The sequence below is a fragment of the Haliotis cracherodii genome, unplaced genomic scaffold, assembly GCF_022045235.1.
Source record: "Haliotis cracherodii isolate W230 unplaced genomic scaffold, xgHalCrac1.p SCAF_3, whole genome shotgun sequence".
Taxonomy (NCBI): Eukaryota; Metazoa; Mollusca; class Gastropoda; order Lepetellida; family Haliotidae; genus Haliotis; species Haliotis cracherodii.
The window spans coordinates 22,399,612-22,419,490 of NW_027266286.1; the positions used below are offsets into that span (position 1 = coordinate 22,399,612).

General features: G+C 41.6%; 2 protein-coding genes across 4 annotated transcripts in view; one reads left to right on the forward strand and one right to left on the reverse strand.

Moving 5' to 3' along the window:
- Window positions 1-1,563: 1,563 nt before the first annotated feature.
- On the forward strand, window positions 1,564-11,609 carry LOC139473703 (uncharacterized). The gene is made up of 4 exons (XM_071256419.1): window positions 1,564-2,246; window positions 3,034-3,051; window positions 9,648-9,866; window positions 11,060-11,609. Exons 1-4 carry the CDS (start codon window positions 1,564-1,566, stop codon window positions 11,607-11,609), a joined length of 1,470 nt encoding a protein of 489 aa, XP_071112520.1.
- A 993-nt stretch (window positions 11,610-12,602) lies between these two features.
- LOC139473751 (carnitine O-palmitoyltransferase 1, liver isoform-like) overlaps window positions 12,603-19,879 on the reverse strand; it is a 36,314-nt gene continuing 29,037 nt past the window's right edge. For 2 of the 3 annotated variants that reach the window (XM_071256484.1, XM_071256485.1), the window contains exons 15-21: window positions 18,401-18,485; window positions 16,832-16,996; window positions 15,750-15,884; window positions 15,475-15,663; window positions 15,262-15,339; window positions 14,955-15,047; window positions 12,603-14,256 (exon numbers count right to left, since the gene is read on the reverse strand). In XM_071256484.1, the coding sequence (XP_071112585.1) occupies window positions 14,182-14,256; window positions 14,955-15,047; window positions 15,262-15,339; window positions 15,475-15,663; window positions 15,750-15,884; window positions 16,832-16,996; window positions 18,401-18,485 (820 nt within the window). In that variant the 3' untranslated portion in view covers window positions 12,603-14,181. Of the gene's footprint in view, window positions 14,257-14,954; window positions 15,048-15,261; window positions 15,340-15,474; window positions 15,664-15,749; window positions 15,885-16,831; window positions 16,997-18,400; window positions 18,486-19,753; window positions 19,817-19,879 lie in introns of all 3 variants that reach the window. The other variant, XM_071256486.1, reaches the window with a different exon arrangement.

Here is a 19,879-nt window from a genome sequence, read left to right on the forward strand (position 1 = left end):
CCAATCGAACAGTCAATAAGGACTGCTGTTATTGTTCTCTAAAATATTTGTAAGTGTATGATTGATTGATCGATTGATTGATTGATTGAGTATGGTTTTACGCCGCTTTAGCAATATTCCAGAAATATCACGGCGGGGGACACCAGAAATAGGCTTCGCACATTGTACCCATGTGGAATCGAACCCTGGCCTTAGGCGTGACGGGCGAACGCTTAAACCACTGGACTACCCCACCGCCCCTATAAGTGTATGAAAAGTGTGTTATTGCAACCGTCCACATTTTGTGAACGTGTGAAACATGCGTTCAATGATATTTTGGTGTATAATAAATGCATTCACCATGCGTATATGTATAGGTGCCACTACTATGTTTTTTGGGGTAATCAGGTATGGTCATCTGGCACATCGTGATAGCAATAAATGTAACGAAGTAACATACAGGCCCATACTCCACCCGGGGTAGAATGTATCCCCAGAGCTCCATTGCTCGTCGTAAGAGTTCATTAATTAGGGAACCGGTGCAGAGTGTAAGAATTGGTCCCCAGCAATCTTTGCTGGGCGTAAGAGCCGAAGAGCCGACTAAATGGAGCGAATGGTCAGCCTCGGTGAATTAATTGGTTGGTGTATGTCATCACGCATATAGATGTTCATGATGTCAATCACTGGCTTGTCTGGTTGAGACTCCATTATTTATAGTAACTGTTCATTAATTAGGGAACCGGTGCAGAGTGTAAGAATTGATCCCCAGCAATCTTTGCTGGTCCTAATTTAAGAGCCGACTACATGGAACGAATGGTCAGCCTCGGTGAATTAATTGGTTGGTGTATGTCATCGCGCAGATCGATGTTCATGATGTCAATCACTGGCTTGTCTGGTGGAGACTCCATTATTTATAGTTCATTAATTAGGGAACCGGTGCAGAGTGTAAGAATTGGTCCCCAGCAATCTTTGCTGGTCGTAAAAGCCGACTAAATGGAGCGAATGATCAGCCTCGGTGAATTAATTGGTTGGTGTATGTCATCACGCAGATCGCTGTTCATGATGTCAATCACTGGCTCGTCTGGTCGAGACTCCATTATTTATAAACCACCGTCATAAGGCTATAGCATAATGTCGGCGTTGAACAAAAAAGTCATTTGAAATAGCCTTGAGTTAGTGAGTGAGTAAGTATGGTTTTAGGCCGCGTTTAGCAATATTCCAGTAATATCACGGCGGGTACACCAGAAATGGGCTACCTCAGCGCTACGACTGTCGTACGTCTATGTTAAGGTATGGGAGTTACGACCTCAGCGCTACGACTGTTGTAAGTCTATGTTAAGGTAAAGGTTAAGGAGAGTTACGATCACTTTAGAACTAAGATCGCTTTGTACAACGGCACACAGTTAAACAGTTACAGAATGCAAGAAATGTCCCATTGTCGATCATCATTTGTCACTTGAACATGACGTCACTATAGTGCTTTTCTGTCTATGACGTCACGTCATTGTCGCGGTGTCACGTGGAGCTAGATAGTGCATGTTGCTGTTGTTCTTAGGCATGTAGCCTATGTGTGTGTCGTTACAGATGCCGACGTCCAGCCAAGCCCTCATCCTCATCAAGACGGACAGTGGGCGGCTGTCCACCTTCTACAAGACCCGGGTCACGCCAGACATGACCCCTCTACCGCTGTCCAGGGTCAACCTGACAGGAGATCCTGCGGCCAGAGTCCCTTATACCAGGCCCAAGGAGATGACTCACAGTCACAGCGAGCCATTCCAGCCAAGTAAACCCCTTGAGGGTCAGACAATCAGCGGATATCGCGGGGTCCTGTCATTCGACCCCACCCTGAAGTCATTCCGGTGGCAGTTGCTTCCCGACCCAACGGAACATAAACTGAGTCTTCCTGGACAATACCAGCACCCAGCGTCCCCGGACCAGGGAGAGAATCGCGTGCAGGAGGAGGTTGTGCTCATCAACCTGGACGACCCCCCGCCACAACTCCCCGTACCCCCCGGGGTCTCTATAGAAAACACCTACCGTCGACTACTTAATCTCGGCTTTCCGACCTCGTCATTTCGGGGACTGAACTCATCCCAGAGTCCAGAGCCTTTGGACAGTGGGTTGTCGGCGCTTGACCTCAGGAGGACCGCCTCCCACAGGCCCATGTCGGGTCGGGGCCACACCCCAGAGCATCTGGCTGACAGACGCATGTCGGCTCCAGCCATGGACGTTCGATCTCAACTGCGCCGGGGTGATCCTGATTCAAGGTAGGTTCATATGTTGATTTTTAAACGCCGCACAGCAAATATTCCAGTTATGACAACGGCCTGTAAATAATCGAATCAGGGCCAGACAATCCAGTGATTATATATGCAAGGATCCACGTACGATACGTGCAATCAAGAGCCTGATGACCCGGTCAATCTGTCGCTTATTACGATCAGCATGAGTCTTGGGGGACCAGTTCTAATCCGGAATCCCTACATCATGTATAATAAACAGCCGGGCAAAAGAAAGTATACACTTAACAAATGGAATTTATAAAACAATTACAAAAGTTACCAAAATTACAAACCTTCCTTGGCTGAAAACAGTAACCGAAACAATATAAAAAAAGGTCCAAAACACAACTATGAAACCCTTATAAAATACATCACTATCGAATAAATATTTTTGGTTTGTTTCATTTTAGCCACCATAAAAGATGGATGTATACTTTGTTTTGTCCGACAGTGTAATAAAACACCTCTCGATGCCCTCAATGATGTGACGTGAATACAACATTTAAGTTCGTGACTTGGTGGCCAGAATAACATTACACATGTCGTCAATGAAAATAATAAAACAACGATATTCGTAACTCGTCCTGGGGACCAATGGCATTATATCGAGTTAACCGTATTTCGAGAAAGGCGAAGTTCCTATATTACAGTTTAGAATATATAATGATTGAGTCGGGACAATAAGTTCCATTGTCGCATCGCTGTGTGTACAAATGTTGACAACTTTTCCGTTTTCCTTGACACTGTGTGACAATATGGGACAATATTTCAGCGTATTTTCAGCACACACGTGAGTAGCATGAGGATATGCGACACACTGGTAACATGCATCCTGCACCATACGTACTCCCCTCTAACACTGTCTGACTAATATTGTCTGACTAACATTGTCTGACTAACATTGTCTGACCCTGAAAAACTTGTACACGTGTTGCCTTAAGACTAAACAACCCACACCCCGGGAATATCATGGCAAAACCCGTGTAAAGAGAAATATCAGATTTACATGCTGCGTGATGATGATACTTACTGTACTCCTTGCCTGCCTGTATGTCGATACTGCATGGATGTATGCCTGTATGTCGGTAAAGAATGCTGTATGTGTGTCTGTGTGCCTACACCTCGGTGTTGTGTGGATGTATGCCTGTATGTCGGTAAAGAATGCTGTGTGTGTGTCTGCGTGCCTACATCTCGGTGTTGTGTGGATGTATGCCTGTATGTCGGTAAAGAATGCTGTATGTGTGTCTGTGTGCCTACACCTCGTTGTTGTGTGGATGTATGCCTGTATGTCGGTAAAGAATGCTGTATGTGTGTCTGTGTGCCTACACCTCGGTGTTGTGTGGATGTATGCCTGTATGTCGGTAAAGAATGCTGTATGTGTGTCTGTGTGCCTACACCTCGTTGTTGTGTGGATGTATGCCTGTATGTCGGTAAAGTATGCTGTATATGTGTCTGTGTGCCTACACCTCGTTGTTGTGTGGATGTATGCCTGTATGTCTGTAAAGTATGCTGTATATGTGTCTGTGTGCCTACACCTCGGTGTTGTGTGGATGTATGCCTGTATGTCGGTAAAGAATGCTGTATGTGTGTCTGCGTGCCTACATCTCGTTGTTGTGTGGATGTATGCCTGTATGTCGGTAAAGAATGCTGTATGTGTGTCTGCGTGCCTACACCTCGGTGTTGTGTGGATGTATGGCTGTATGTCTGTAAAGTATGCTGTATGTGTTTCTGTGTGCCTACATCTCGGTGTTGTGTGGATGTATGCCTGTATGTCGGTAAAGTATGCTGTATATGTGTCTGCGTGCCTACATCTCGGTGTTGTGTGGATGTATGGCTGTATGTCTGTAAAGTATGCTGTATATGTGTCTGTGTGCCTACATCTCGGTGTTGCGTGGATGTATGGCTGTATGTCTGTAAAGTATGCTGTATGTGTGTCTGCGTGCCTACATCTCGGTGTTGTGTGGATGTATGCCTGCCTGTATGTCGGTACTGTGTGCATGTTTGTCGGTAAAGAATGTCTGTATGTGTGTCTGTGTGCCTACATCTCGGTGTTGTGTGGATGTATGCCTGCCTGTATGTCGGTACTGTGTGCAGGTTTGTCGGTAAAGAATGTCTGTATGTGTGTCTGTGTGCCTACATCTCGGTGTTGTGTGGATGTATGCCTGCCTGTATGTCGGTACTGTGTGCATGTTTGTCGGTAAAGAAGTCCACTGTTAAACGTTGGCTCCCTGACTAAGCTGACATCATGTCACACGTGTATGGGGATAAGTGCCCTAACTAGTCCACTGTTAAACGTTGATTCCCTGACTATGTCATAGATCTACTGCCTCCATGTATAACACCATAACGGCATGTGTACTGCCTCCATGTATAACACTATAACGGCATGTATACTGCCTCCATGTATAACACTATAACGGCATGTGTACTGCCTCCATGTATAACACTATAACGGCGTGTGTACTCCATGTATAACACTATAACGGCATGTATACTGCCTCCATGTATAACACCATAACGGCATGTATACTGCCTCCATGTATAACACTATAACGGCGTGTGTACTCCATGTATAACACTATAACGGCATGTGTACTGCCTCCATGTATAACACCATAACGGCATGTATACTGCCTCCATGTATAACACTATAACGGCATGTATACTGCCTCTATGTATAACACTATAACGGCATGTGTGCTGCCTCCATGTATAACACTATAACGGCATGTATACTGCCTCTATGTATAACACTATAACGGCATGTGTGCTGCCTCCATGTATAACACTATAACGGTATGTATACTGCCTCCATGTATAACATTATAACGGCATGTGTGCTGCCTCCATGTATAACACTATAACGGAATGTGTACTGCCTCCATGTATAACATTATAACGGCATGTGTACTGCCTCCATGTATAACACTATAACGGCATGTGTACTCCATGTATAACACTATAACGGTATGTATACTGCCTCCATGTATAACACTATAACGGCATGTGTGCTGCCTCTATGTATAACACTATAACGGCATGTGTGCTGCCTCCATGTATAACACTATAACGGCATGTATACTGCCTCTATGTATAACACTATAACGGCATGTGTGCTGCCTCCATGTATAACACTATAACGGTATGTATACTGCCTCCATGTATAACATTATAACGGCATGTGTGCTGCCTCCATGTATAACACTATAACGGAATGTGTACTGCCTCCATGTATAACATTATAACGGCATGTGTACTGCCTCCATGTATAACACTATAACGGCATGTGTACTCCATGTATAACACTATAACGGTATGTATACTGCCTCCATGTATAACACTATAACGGCATGTGTGCTGCCTCCATGTATAACACTATAACGGCATGTGTGCTGCCTCCATGTATAACACTATAACGGCATGTGTGCTGCCTCCATGTATAACACTATAACGGAATGTATACTGCCTCCATGTATAACACTATAACGGCATGTATACTGCCTCTATGTATAACACTATAACGGCATGTGTGCTGCCTCCATGTATAACACTATAACGGCATGTATACTGCCTCTATGTATAACACTATAACGGCATGTGTGCTGCCTCCATGTATAACACTATAACGGTATGTATACTGCCTCCATGTATAACATTATAACGGCATGTGTGCTGCCTCCATGTATAACACTATAACGGAATGTGTACTGCCTCCATGTATAACATTATAACGGCATGTGTACTGCCTCCATGTATAACACTATAACGGCATGTGTACTCCATGTATAACACTATAACGGTATGTATACTGCCTCCATGTATAACACTATAACGGCATGTGTGCTGCCTCCATGTATAACACTATAACGGCATGTGTGCTGCCTCCATGTATAACACTATAACGGCATGTGTGCTGCCTCCATGTATAACACTATAACGGAATGTGTACTGCCTCTATGTATAACACTATAACGGTATGTATACTGCCTCCATGTATAACACTATAACGGCATGTATACTGCCTCCATGTATAACATTATAACGGCATGTGTACTGCCTCCATGTATTACACTATAACGGCATGTATACTGCCTCCATGTATAACACTATAACGGTATGTATACTGCCTCCATGTATAACACTATAACGGTATGTATACTGCCTCCATGTATAACACTATAACGGTATGTATACTGCCTCGCTGTATAACACTATAACGGCATGTGTACTGCCTCCATGTATAACACTATAACGGCATGTGTAGTGCCTCCATGTATAACATTATAACAGTAGGTGTACTGCCTCCATGTATAACACTAATCGGCATGTATACTGCCTCCATGTATAACACTATAACGGCATGTGTACTGCCTCCATGTATAACACTATAACGGCATGTATACTGCCTCCATGTATAACACTATAACGGCATGTGTACTGCCTCTATGTATAACACTATAACGACATGTATACTGCCTCCATGTATAACACTATAACGGTATGTATACTGCCTCCATGTATAACACTATAACGGTATGTGTACTGCCTCCATGTATACCACTATAACGGCGTGTGTACTCCATGTATAACACTATAACGGTATGTATACTGCCTCCATGTATAACACTATAACGGCATGTGTACTGCCTCCATGTATAACACTATAACGGCATGTGTACTGCCTCCATGTATAACACTATAACGGCGTGTGTACTCCATGTATAACACTATAACGGCATGTATACTGCCTCTATGTATAACACTATAACGGCATGTGTACTGCCTCCATGTATAACACTATAACGGCATGTGTACTGCCTCCATGTATAACACTATAACGGCATGTGTACTGCCTCTATGTATAACACTATAACGGCATGTGTACTGCCTCTATGTATAACACTATATAACAGTATGTATACTGCCTCCATGTATAACACTATAACGGCATGTGTACTGTCTCCATGGATAAACCTATAACGGCATGTATACTTCCTCCATGTATAACACTATGACGGTATGTATCCTGCCTGCATATATAACACTATAACGGTATGTGTACTGCCTCCATGTATACCACTATAACGGCGTGTGTACTCCATGTATAACACTATAACGGCATGTATACTGCCTGCATATATAACACTATAACGGCATGTATACTGCCTCCATGTATAACACTATAACGGCATGTGTACTGCCTCCATGGATAAACCTATAACGGCATGTATACTTCCTCCATGTATAACACTATAACGGTATGTATACTGCCTGCATATATAACACTATAACGGCATGTGTACTGCCTCCATGTATAACACTATATAACAGTATGTGTACTGCCTCCATGTATAACACTATAACGGCATGTGTACTGCCTCCATGTATAAAACTATAACAGCATGTATACTGCCTGCATTGAAACACTATAAAGGCATGTGTACTGCCTCCATGTATAACACTATAACGGTATGTATACTGCCTCCATGTATAACACTATAACGGTATGTATACTGCCTCCATGTATAACACTATAACGGCATGTATACTGCCTCCATGTATAACACTATAACGGCATGTATACTGCCTCCATGTATAACACTATAACGGTATGTATACTGCCTCCATGTATAACACTATAACGGCATGTATACTGCCTCCATGTATAACACTATAACGGTATGTGTACTGCCTCCATGTATAACACTATAACGGCATGTATACTGCCTGCATGTATAACACTATAACGGCATGTATACTGCCTGCATGTATAACACTATAACGGCATGTATACTGCCTGCATGTATAACACAATAACGGTATGTGTACTGCCTCTATGTATAAAACTATAACGGCATGTGTACTGCCTCCATGTATAACACTATAACGGCATGTGTACTGCCTCCATGTATAACACTATAACGGCATGTATACTGCCTCCGTGTATAACACTATACCGGTATGTATACTGCCTCCATGTATAACACTATAACGGCATGTATACTGCCTCTATATATAACACTATAACGGCATGTATACTGCCTCTATGTATAACACTATAACGGCATTTGTACTGCCTCCATGTATAACACTATAACGGTATGTATACTGCCTCCATGTATAACACTATAACGGCATTTGTACTGCCTCCATGTATAACACTATAACGGCATGTATACTGCCTCCATGTATAACACTATAACGGTATGTGTACTGCCTCCATGTATAACACTATAACGGCATGTATACTGCCTCCATGTATAACACTATAACGGTATGTGTACTGCCTCCATGTATAACACTATAACGGCATGTATACTGCCTGCATGTATAACACTATAACGGCATGTATACTGCCTGCATGTATAACACTATAACGGCATGTATACTGCCTGCATGTATAACACAATAACGGTATGTGTACTGCCTCTATGTATAACACTATAACGGCATGTATACTGCCTCCATGTATAACACTATAACGGCATGTGTACTCCATGTATAACACTATAACGGCATGTGTACTGCCTCCATGTATAACACTATAACGGTATGTGTACTGCCTCCATGTATAACACTATAACGGCATGTATACTGCCTCCATGTATAACACTATAACGGCATGTGTGCTGCCTCCATGTATAACACTATAACGGCATGTGTACTGACTCCATGTATAACACTAATCGGCATGTATACTGCCTCCATGTATAACACTATAACGATATGTGTACTGCCTCCATGTATAACACTATAACGGTATGTGTACTGCCTCCATGTATAACACTATAACGGCATGTATACTGCCTCCATGTATAACACTATAACGGTATGTGTACTGCCTCCATGTATAACACTATAACGGCGTGTGTACTCCATGTATAACACTATAACGGCATGTATACTGCCTCAATGTATAACACTATAACGGTATGTGTACTGCCTCCATGTATACCACTATAACGGCGTGTGTACTCCATGTATAACACTATAACGGTATGTATACTGCCTCCATGTATAACACTATAACGGCATGTCCTGTCTCGAGTCAATATTTATTAACACTAATATCTTACTGAAGCCTTGCTAGCATCGTCATTTTTTTCTATCCTGTTTGATTTCTAAAGCAAAAACTTGAACAATGAACGTTGGTAACATTAACAGATTTCAATATAAGTGGAATATAAGATAACGGATGAATATGTTACTGGTAATAGCTACTATATGAAGCTTGTTTAATATTTCCTTAAAATATATTCTGGACAATGGTGCTAGCGGCTTGTAGCGGCCTATACACGTTCAAAACATTATTGCTGGTGATACTTAATGCTCTCTGATAACATACTAGAAGTCGCCAAGTCAGTAGTTTCCCACTCCCGCCTTTAGCGCTCTCAACAGACTGACGGACGCACGGACCACGAGACGAAAGGTCGCCATACCATCCGTAGCTTCCAGGTACCAGTTGTCATGGAAACCAGACAATAGCACCACGCCTAGTCGCCTCGTTGCGTCGTCTCATCGTCGTTACCACGTGATCTTACCACCGATTGAGGAAAGGAAGCGTGAATTTACGGTGTCAAGGTCACGTCGGGCACGACCAGCAAGGTTGGCAGTGATTAAGATGTATCACACTGACGGTCCATGGAGAGTAGAAATAACGAATGTGGGTGTCGATATGTGTCGCTATGACGACCTGGCGTCAATTATTTTTTCTCCAATATGAAGTGGCCGGGCGGGTAGTTATATTGATTTTGTCGCTTATGAGGTGTAACGTAAGTCCGTTATAACACCTTAAACAGAAACCACGGTCTGCGCCCGTATAATTGACCACCTGTGGCAGAATCCGATGTGTGTATTCCGTATTTTACTGTTAGACAGGACGTACGAATGGCCAGTTTACATTCATGGTCTGAAGCTTATTGTTAAGCATCTCACGTTCACCAAGGCCTTTAATACTCGGGTTTGTGTCGCTTCTGTCAATGCCAGCGGCACAGTACAGGCGACCATTCAGTGTGGTACAGCGTCTTTTGCAATATACAACACTCTTAAATTTTAATTTAAGTAACATCCTGTTCATAACATGTATGTCTTCACACGATGAATTGCTTCGGAGTGAGTTTGGCTTACGCTGCTGTGAACTTCAGAAACATCATGGCGTCGAAGGAAATCAAAAAGTGATGGAGGTCGTAATTTAAGTCAGTGAGTGACTTTGGTTTTACGCCGATTTTAGCAATACTCAAGGAAATATCACGGCGGGGGACACCAGAAATGGGCTTCATACATTGTACCCATGTCGGGAATCGAACCCGGGTCTTCGGCGTGACAGGCGAATGCTTTAACCACTAGGCTACACGACCGCCCCTCGTAATTTAAACCAAGGAGCATGGGTAACGTGCTGACAGAACTAGGATATCTGGCAGTCCGTCCCACGATCGCCAGATCCTGGAACGTATAAGAGACACAACTCTGTATAACAAGTTGTTGCGTCTTTTACGACAGGGCCATCCGTGCCCCTTTAGTTATATCTGAGACTTATATGATACCCTCAAAGCCTTCGGCAACCCATACTTGTCGTAAGAGGCGACTAACGGGATCGGTTGGTCAGACTCGCTGACATGGTTGATGCATGTCATCATATCCCAATTGCGTGGATCGATGCTCATGATGTCAGTCACTGGATTGTTAGGACTCGTTTATTTACAGATCGCCGTCATATAGCTGGAATATTGCTGAGTGCGGCGTTAAACAATAAACAAACAAAACAAACTTGTGATGAAACTATTCATGTTGTGTTACAGATCTGACAAGGACAACACGGCAGAGCTGTCACCAAGCCAAGAAAAGGCGTTCATAGACGTCAAGAAGACGCATAAACGGAAGAAATCAAAGTTGCCGATCATACGCATGCGGCGAGAGTTGCCGCCACCCGCACCACATGCCCTGTGTTTCTGTCTGAAGAACAAACTTAGCTTCTCACACGAGGAAATCAAGAAGATTCTGGAGAACCAGCTAGGTACTTCCGTTAAAACCCTCATGTTCGATCCGCTCTACGTCCACCTGGGAGTGGAAAACACCGACGGTGCCTGTCTATGGGTTTTCACACTGGCCGATGACGCAATCAAAATCCACTTGTTGCATCAAGGTCTCATATTCGAAGAAGAACGTGTGCGCGTGCGTCTCTACGACGACGTGATGTATGATGAACATGAAGCTTACCGCCTGTACCGTAGCGTGGAGGTGGAACATCAACGTCTGCAGCTGATGCCGTCACAATGGCGGGCCTCACAGAAGTCGCTGGGGAGTGTGCCCAGGCTGCAGAAACACGTTGCCTTTACTGGCTCTTTTTGAATGACAATCATGCATTATCATTTAACATGTTATCAATGGCTTCATGTTCTCCAGGTTCTGCTGAAAACGTGTATGAAAATTTAGTTCGTTTAAAGATTTGTAAATGTACCTTGTAAATCAAATTTCTAATATACTGTATCATTATACTCCCTAGTCCACACAATGAAAGTATTTTATTTACACTTCATAAAGAATTTGTTTTCTGTTTATGGAAGATCATGCTACACACCAGCCACATTCTGGTTTGTTTGTTGTTTAACATCACACTCAGCAATATTCCAGCTGACGACGGTCTGTAATAATCGAGTCTGGACCTGACAACCCAGTGATTGACATCATGAGCATCAATCCATCATTTTGATTTTGGTGGTGCTTAATTTTTTCCCCTGTTGTAAAGGTATATCTTATGAATGCGCTATATCCAAATTGAACATTTGCCTGAACTAGGGTGCTCGATGTACTGTTTGTTTAGAAGTGTCCATGAGTCTGGGTTGCTCAAGCCAGGTACTAAATTTTGTTTTAGTACCAGATATGGACCCTGGAGTTGCACGCCTGGTCCTGTGTTAAGAGATACTTTATTGCTTACCCGACCAAAATAGTCAAATAAGTAGATGGAATGTGTTTGAGTTGGGTTGATGTTGCTTTGAACAATATTTCAGTTATTTCTCAGAGTGTCAGACTAATACTAGGAGGAAAGCCTCACTTGTGTCAAACAAACATATTGGTAAGGCTTAAGTTTGGAAACCTTGAAAGCAAACCCACAATCTAGCATGGATAAGGGATGCAACTCTGCACAACAATTTTTGGTGCCATAGACCACTGGACCACCAAGCAGATGACTACCATCAACTGACCCATCACAAATCAAGCATACCAACTACATAATCCTGCACTATTACGTCAACACAGGTTTAAGTTGTGTGTGTGGAAATATTACAGCTGAAGACCAATAACTTGTAAAGCTATACAAACACAACACACATGACATAGTACACCTCTTTATTTTCACAAAACTATAACTGTATGTTTGTTCTTCAATAAATTAACTAAAATCAACCACTGCCTAGAGCAGAAGAATAAAAGTTGTACCTGTGTGGAAACAGTGCATACAAACAGAAACATAAATTTCGAACATACAGATGATGATGATGATGAAATAAAGATAATGATGATGATGATGTCACAGCCAGGTATCAGAGCAACAACTGCTGTTCTCATCCCCGTCAGTAACAGGGTCACAGTTTTGTAGTATTTGGATAACAGTATCTTAAAGATTTTTTTCTTTCCTACAATTGTTTTAAACATGAACATTTTTATAGTATTTTTTAGGTAAATAAAACTAAATATGTGTTTTTGATATAAAATTTTCGAATACCAGGTATCAATATGCATGGCACATCCTTTAAGAAATATATACATTTCAAGTTTCACTTGAGCAGTACTTTCCAAAAGCACCTTGATATGATCTGACAATATATCAGTGTCTGTTATCCATCTACCCTCTCTTGGAACAGAAGATATGATAAACATGAGATCTATTTAGACACTCCACGGACATTTAACATGTGACACCTAGCCATCTGAGATATACCTTGTCCGTAACTGATTATGCTAACAACCCCATAGCCAAAAGGAAGGTAGAGAGAAACCCAGAGAGTCAAGAGATACATTATGCTACAAATTATGAGTGAACACTCTCACTACATCACACACCAATATGTACAATTAAAACATTTCTTTGAAATTTACAAATGATCTGTTAAATTTTATGTGTTTTCATAAAGAATAAAAGGAAAATTTGAAATGTAATTCAGTAAACTAAAAACTCGACATGGACATTCGTGACAGTATCTACATGAAAATGATAATTTAAATGAAACATGATAAAATGGCCATTAAAATATTTGTTTGTTAAACATGTTATATAAAAAAGAAAGGACTTTCATGTCAATGTTGACAATAAAAGTATTAAAGCAGTGAGTGTGTTAAAACTGGGATAAAGGGTTTTATCGATGCCATACATTTTTGAGGCAAGCGGCAGATATCCATGGCAGAATGCATTCTACTTACTGGGATAGATAAATTCCTAATCCTATCGTGATGGAGATAGAAATGTTTGACAGGAAAGTAGCACCAGTTGGAATCTGGTAAGATAGTAAGAGTTACTTCCCCTGACCTGGAGTAGGCCATTGAGAACACTGCAGACTGTTGATCCAGGCATGGCACACAATGCACAAGCAGAATATTATGGTTAAATGTCATCTGACAAATAAAATAAGATTATACAGGATGTATTCAGTAAAAAGTTTGCATTTGATGTGCATGTTTCATAATATCCACCAAACCATGTGGTTCTAATGATAGCCTTGATAAACATGGTAAACAGTCAACACATAAAATATAACACCTGTACATCGTCACTGCATCACAGTCAAACATGGCTCTTCAGATCTATCTCACCTACACACACACCCCATCTGCCTATCAGGGCACTTCATGTTGGACATGTGGTTGGCTGGAGTGTGGTGTGTATAGGTATCTGCTTGAGGTCTAGCTAGTCGGTTTACTTATGTCAATCCTCTTTCACAAACAGCTTCTGCATGTCCAGGAGGGACTTCCTTAATTCAATGCCAAACTTCTGAGAATTCTGCAAATGAGAATAAGACAGTGTCAAACACAGGCCAGACAGATCAGTCTTGTTATGAAATACCGTGATATCAATCTCACTGATGTCTGCTAACTATAGCCACATGTCACAATGACAAGGCAGGGCAGTATTTGCAAGTTCTTGCAAGTGGTGTTTAAATAACTCTCAAGGGTTATCTGTCATCTTCAGTTGCAACAATTTTATTGTTTTAATGGGTTTTTTTTCAGATACTGTTCATTAGGTATAAAGTGTGCAATTTTCTAGTAATGGGTTGCGAAAGAAATTCAACTCACACTGCACACATTTATAGACCATATCAACCAAAGTCTAGGTACTAAACCAACAGAGACTGGTATTTCCTAAAGAGTGTCTGTTGTGTGGACAACATTTAGAAAGTAATAACAGATTACAATGTTAGCAGGATTGTATGTCAGTAAAGAGGCTTGAACAAGGCAGTTGCTGGTATCCCAGTGCGATCTAAGCTGCCGGATGAGGTGCTGACCTATGCTACAGGGAATAATTACATTTAACAAAGTTAACACTGTCTTGAAACTGTGGTCGATCTTTGAAGCACTATCAACACTGCATTTCCCTTTTGATCATCATTAATTTATTTCAGCTGCCTCCCAATGAAAGTACATTTTGAAAAGAATACACAGTAAGCTCTGACTAAAGTCAACATAGCATCTTAAACTTACAGTGAGTGGACAGGACTTCTTGGAGGATATGTGGAAGAAGATAGTATCTTCTCCAGCCACAACATATGACACTCCATATCCATCATCAGCAACCTGTAACATAAAACATGCTTAATAAAATATACCAAATACATATTAATACCAAATAAGCTTGTTTTATTCCACACAACTTATATGTGTGGAAATTGAAAGAAGAATACACAGACAAGATTTCTACATATCACAGATACTCTTTTCTGGCTTTCCTTCAACATAAACTTTGGAACGGGTTTATAAGGTGCTTCATGTAATATGGGATATAACATACCGGCCCGAAGCCACCACCTCCACAGATTCTGTCTGGGAATTTCTTCAGGTCCAGCTTGTCTGTCTGCTGATGAGGTGTCTGCAAACAACACTCACATTTCAATGTCTACATGTACACACTCTCATAGTGTCCTTAGATTTACAATGCTGACAACACAAATTGGGGATTCTCCTCACACACATCCCTGCCACACTTGCATCAACACATGCTTACCTGACTGGTGGACAGCCTCCAGGGCTCACTGAGAACTTCAGCCAGGAACGGAGAGTCGACACCAAGGTATTTAGAGACGACATACAGACAGAAGAGATGCCTGTCAATACCAAGTCCTGTCATGCACTCCCTATACGCCTGCTGGTGGACCTCTGCTGCATTCATCAGCAGCTTGATACGCCCAGCATTCTGGGAAACAGAAAATAAAATTACTGTCCAACAATTTCCTTGTTGGTTCTGGGCACTGATACAGTAATAGATATAGCTATACTTACAGTGTTATTCTTGTCATCCATTGCTCGTACAAATGCACAGGAATCCACAGTGCATGATCGGACAGTCTCGGTCCGCCCCTCTCGGAACAGTCGGGTCATGGAGGACTCGTAAGTTAGACAGAACTTGTTGGTAGACTGTAACATATATTTACCATGTCAAGAATACTATCCACTGAAAGAAATCCACTAAAATGACATCACCAAAGATTTCCAACTGAATGGTAAAGGAAACTGTATGGGCCTACACCAGATGTACTCTGTGTGAGCTGGAGTCACTGATGAGAGTGAGTGAGTTGGAATTAATGCTGCTTTTAACAGTATTCCAGTTATAATGCAGCGTGTCAGCTTAATGTGGGAGGAAAGCCCCAAGTGATGCAGGTCTCAGACGTTTACCACTTCGGTGAAACCCACGAGCACGGGTATGGTGCTGACAAACCTAGAAACATAATCAGGGCAAACAGGCATTGGAACCAACAACCATAGGTTTCTGGTGTGCCCAAGGGACGCAACTCTGCACAGTGAATCTCGTCGCCTTAGACGACTGGGCCACCCACGCCCCTCGAGTCACTGATGAGATTCACCTGGTAGTACATACTGAGCTTTAGAGCTAGTCTTTACCATATCCTGTATTATGTGAGTGAGCAAGCAACAGTTTGTTATATGGCAGCTATATCCCCACAGCCTGTTGATAAGTGAGTCTGGACCAGGCAAACCAGTGACTATAAACATTAGCAACAATCAACGCTATTGAGGTATGATGACATGCAAACCGATAAGTTACAGAGCCTGACTACGCAGTTTTAGTTCACTTTTAAAACAAGCTAAAACACTTGTGAGAATTCCCCATGGGGTTTAGACTAACATTTAGTCTCTGAAATCTTATATTACACAATATCCTTCTTGACTCTAAAAAAAATAAAAAAATTCCCTAAGCTGATTTCAGAGCTGGCTAGACTTGCTTTTGTATGGACTTCTAGATTACTTTTTTAAATAAAATAAATATATTCCACGGTCATGGTGCAGGACTACATGGGGTTATGTGAGCTCTGGAGCTACTCGTAGATCATGTAGATGAGGCTTACCCTGTGGTATGTGAGCTGCAGAGCCATCTGTATGAAGGCATCAGGAGATACCTTGCACTTCTTGATGAAACCTTTACCGTAGTCTTTGAACATGCGCACATGCAGATCAACATCACTGATCAGCTGTCGGGCCATCTGTAGACTGTTCTCTATAACTGCATTAGCCTGCAATTGTATGAAACACATAACAACAGTGTGATAACTGATGACCCACACATTTGGAATTGACTGTTTCGTATCAGTTTCCCAAACTTGGAAGGTCCAGGAACGGATGGTTGCTGATATTGACATAAAGATACTGCTCCCTTTCTTGGATGGCTGGGGTACAATGTGTGAAGCCCATTTCTGGTGTTCCCCGCCGTGATATTGCTGGAATATTGCTAAAAGCGGCGTAAAATCAAACTCATTCACTCGTGGATGGCTGGACACACAATGATGATGAAGTCAGCTAATTTGCTATCCTAGGAAATTCATAGGTTAGAAGGATATTGTCTGAATAATAAACATGTTGGTTTATAGTGTCATTAACCTGATTAAGTATTAACTCTTGCAAGCAATGTTTATGATATTAAAAAAGAATGTAAAATCAAAATAATCTGCTCAAATGATTCACATGTTCGTATATAGTAGTGTTAGTAACCTGGTAACTGATAAAAATGTGAAATTTACACAATTCTGCAGCCTAGATCATAAGACTGATACACGATGTTCCTCTATCACTTTGTGGTCTAGTTGCTATCTTTAACCAAGAAATCAAGCAAGGGCATAGAGCCAGCGAATGGGTAGCCAGCGAGTGCTCTGACCAATGAGTGCTCAGTTTACATCCCAGAAATGGTAATGTTCCTCACAAGACGTGTGCAGCATGTGTAGCCTTGTGTCCATCTGCTAGTTGCACTACCTGCATTCCAGGCAAAGGTAGGGTTCATGTTCATGTTCGTAATTTAATCCATTGTGTTTGCTTGTTTGTTATTTAACATCAGGCTCAGCTATATGACAGCGGTCTGTAAATAATTTAGTCTGAACCAGACTATTCAGTGATTGACATCTATGCAATTGGGATATGATGACATGAATCAACCAAATCAGCAATCCTGACCACTTGATCCCCTTAGTCGCCTTCTACAACAAGCATTGTCACCTCTTGTGACAAGCATGATTTGCTGAAGACCAATTCCCGGATCTTCAAGGAACTCCATGACTTGTGAAAGGCTTTATTACATTAGCTAACTAAATCCAGACACTTGTAACTACAACACCGCAGAGCAGCTCTATGTATTCACTCATGATCATGTGGTGATTGCGGAACATAGGGTATACAAGACTTACTGACAGGTAAAAATGGGCACTGAATCATCATTTTTGGTTTGTTTGTTGTTTAACACCACACTCAGAAATATTCCAGCTATATGACAGCGGTGTGTAAATAATCGAGTCCGGAACAGACAATCCAGTGACTGACAGCACTGAATCACAAGTCCACAAACTTATTTATATTCTGGCATCATATCATGTTGGGCAGTCAAACATGTCAAAAGCATCCTTCAAGACAACAGAGGCAAACTCAAGTACCTGTTCGGAGATGTCCCACTCCAGTCTGATGGGGTTAGGGGTGTTGGGATCAGCATCACCATCACACTTGCCTTCAGCTGTGTATCTACACACACAAGTACATATCCATATCACTGCACAGCGGGTCATGTCCAAACAGTTGGATATATAGAGTATTACTAAAAACTTGACATTTACACTTAAATCTGTTTATCTGTTAACAACTCATTATTAATTCATCTCAAAAACAGCAATTTTAGCCAAAATTTGAGAAATCAGAACAAAATTAAAATGCATCTAGTTCATCATTAAATTATATATATCTCTTGAGCACTTAGGGTAATGTTAGACGGGTTAGTTATGTGTGAACACTGACAGTGAGTATGATGATTGTGAGTACATATAACTGTAAATATAACTGTAAACACAGTAAACATTCACATCTCAATAGCAGCAAGCTTGTCAGCACCAATGAGAAACATGCAATCTACCCTCAGGCCAGTATGTCAAACACCTCAAACATCATGTTTCAAATTAAGTATCCAATGGGAAAAACTAAAAAATCTTATTTGTAGCAATAAAAGATTTACTTTCTTGTTATGAAGACAATATTTAACTTAACAATTCTAGCACACCCTCCTCCATGTGGACCTACACATATAACCTAGTCTATAGCTTGGGTTACTCTACCAGTTTTGTCACCTTGGGAGAGGATTGGTACATTGTTGCAGTACTGTAGTGCTTGGGCATATCCTAGACTGTCCGGGCCTGGCCCAGCTGAGTACTGTCTGAAGCCCTTCCTTATGGTTTACCACGGGAACATATCACAATTTTGCTGTCATGTTACACAATAATACTGATAAATTACACCTAACACTTCACTCAGTTCAACATAGCATAAGAACATTCTTCCTGTTAATTTAGATCATAGTAATAAAAAGCATAGATGACCCTGGCGAGTTTTAGCGTTAAACAAGAAAGTTTCATTAGTGAATATTAATTATTATTTATACATATTTGAAAGGTTACTTTACATGAGCCTCTTCAGATCATAATTATTATGTAGATTTTTAAAAGTTGCAATGTTTCATGTGTTAGAATTCCATATCGCAATGAATCTGTTCCTGCTACTGTTGTACAGCCCTGACTTGTCTTTAGAAATGTCTATTCCACAGTTCAACAAGCTGGAACATGCACAGGGGCACAACTATACATGTAGACACTAGGATCAATAAAATCAGCTTTCTGTTGTTTTCTCCTTTCTGGGTTGACAAAGCAACTTCATACTAACAGTATGTGATCTCCCACTAACAAACGGATCAATGTAAGCATGGTTACTGTTGCAATATACACAGACATAGCAAGCCTTGTTACCCGTGGTTCCAGACTTCTGCCAGCAACATTTCCCACATCTGACCCATGATGGGTGCATCGGCCCTGTTGTCACGTTTACAAAACGGTAACAATACAAACATAAGGGTGACAGGACATATACAGGGT

Bases quoted from the DNA above. Each gene is read 5' to 3' on its own strand.
- LOC139473703 (XM_071256419.1), top strand. From the start codon at position 1,564: ATGCCGACGTCCAGCCAAGCCCTCATCCTCATCAAGACGGACAGTGGG. The intron at 9,867-11,059 runs GTTGGCAGTGAT...GTTGTGTTACAG, and splicing joins CGTCGGGCACGACCAGCAAG to ATCTGACAAGGACAACACGG.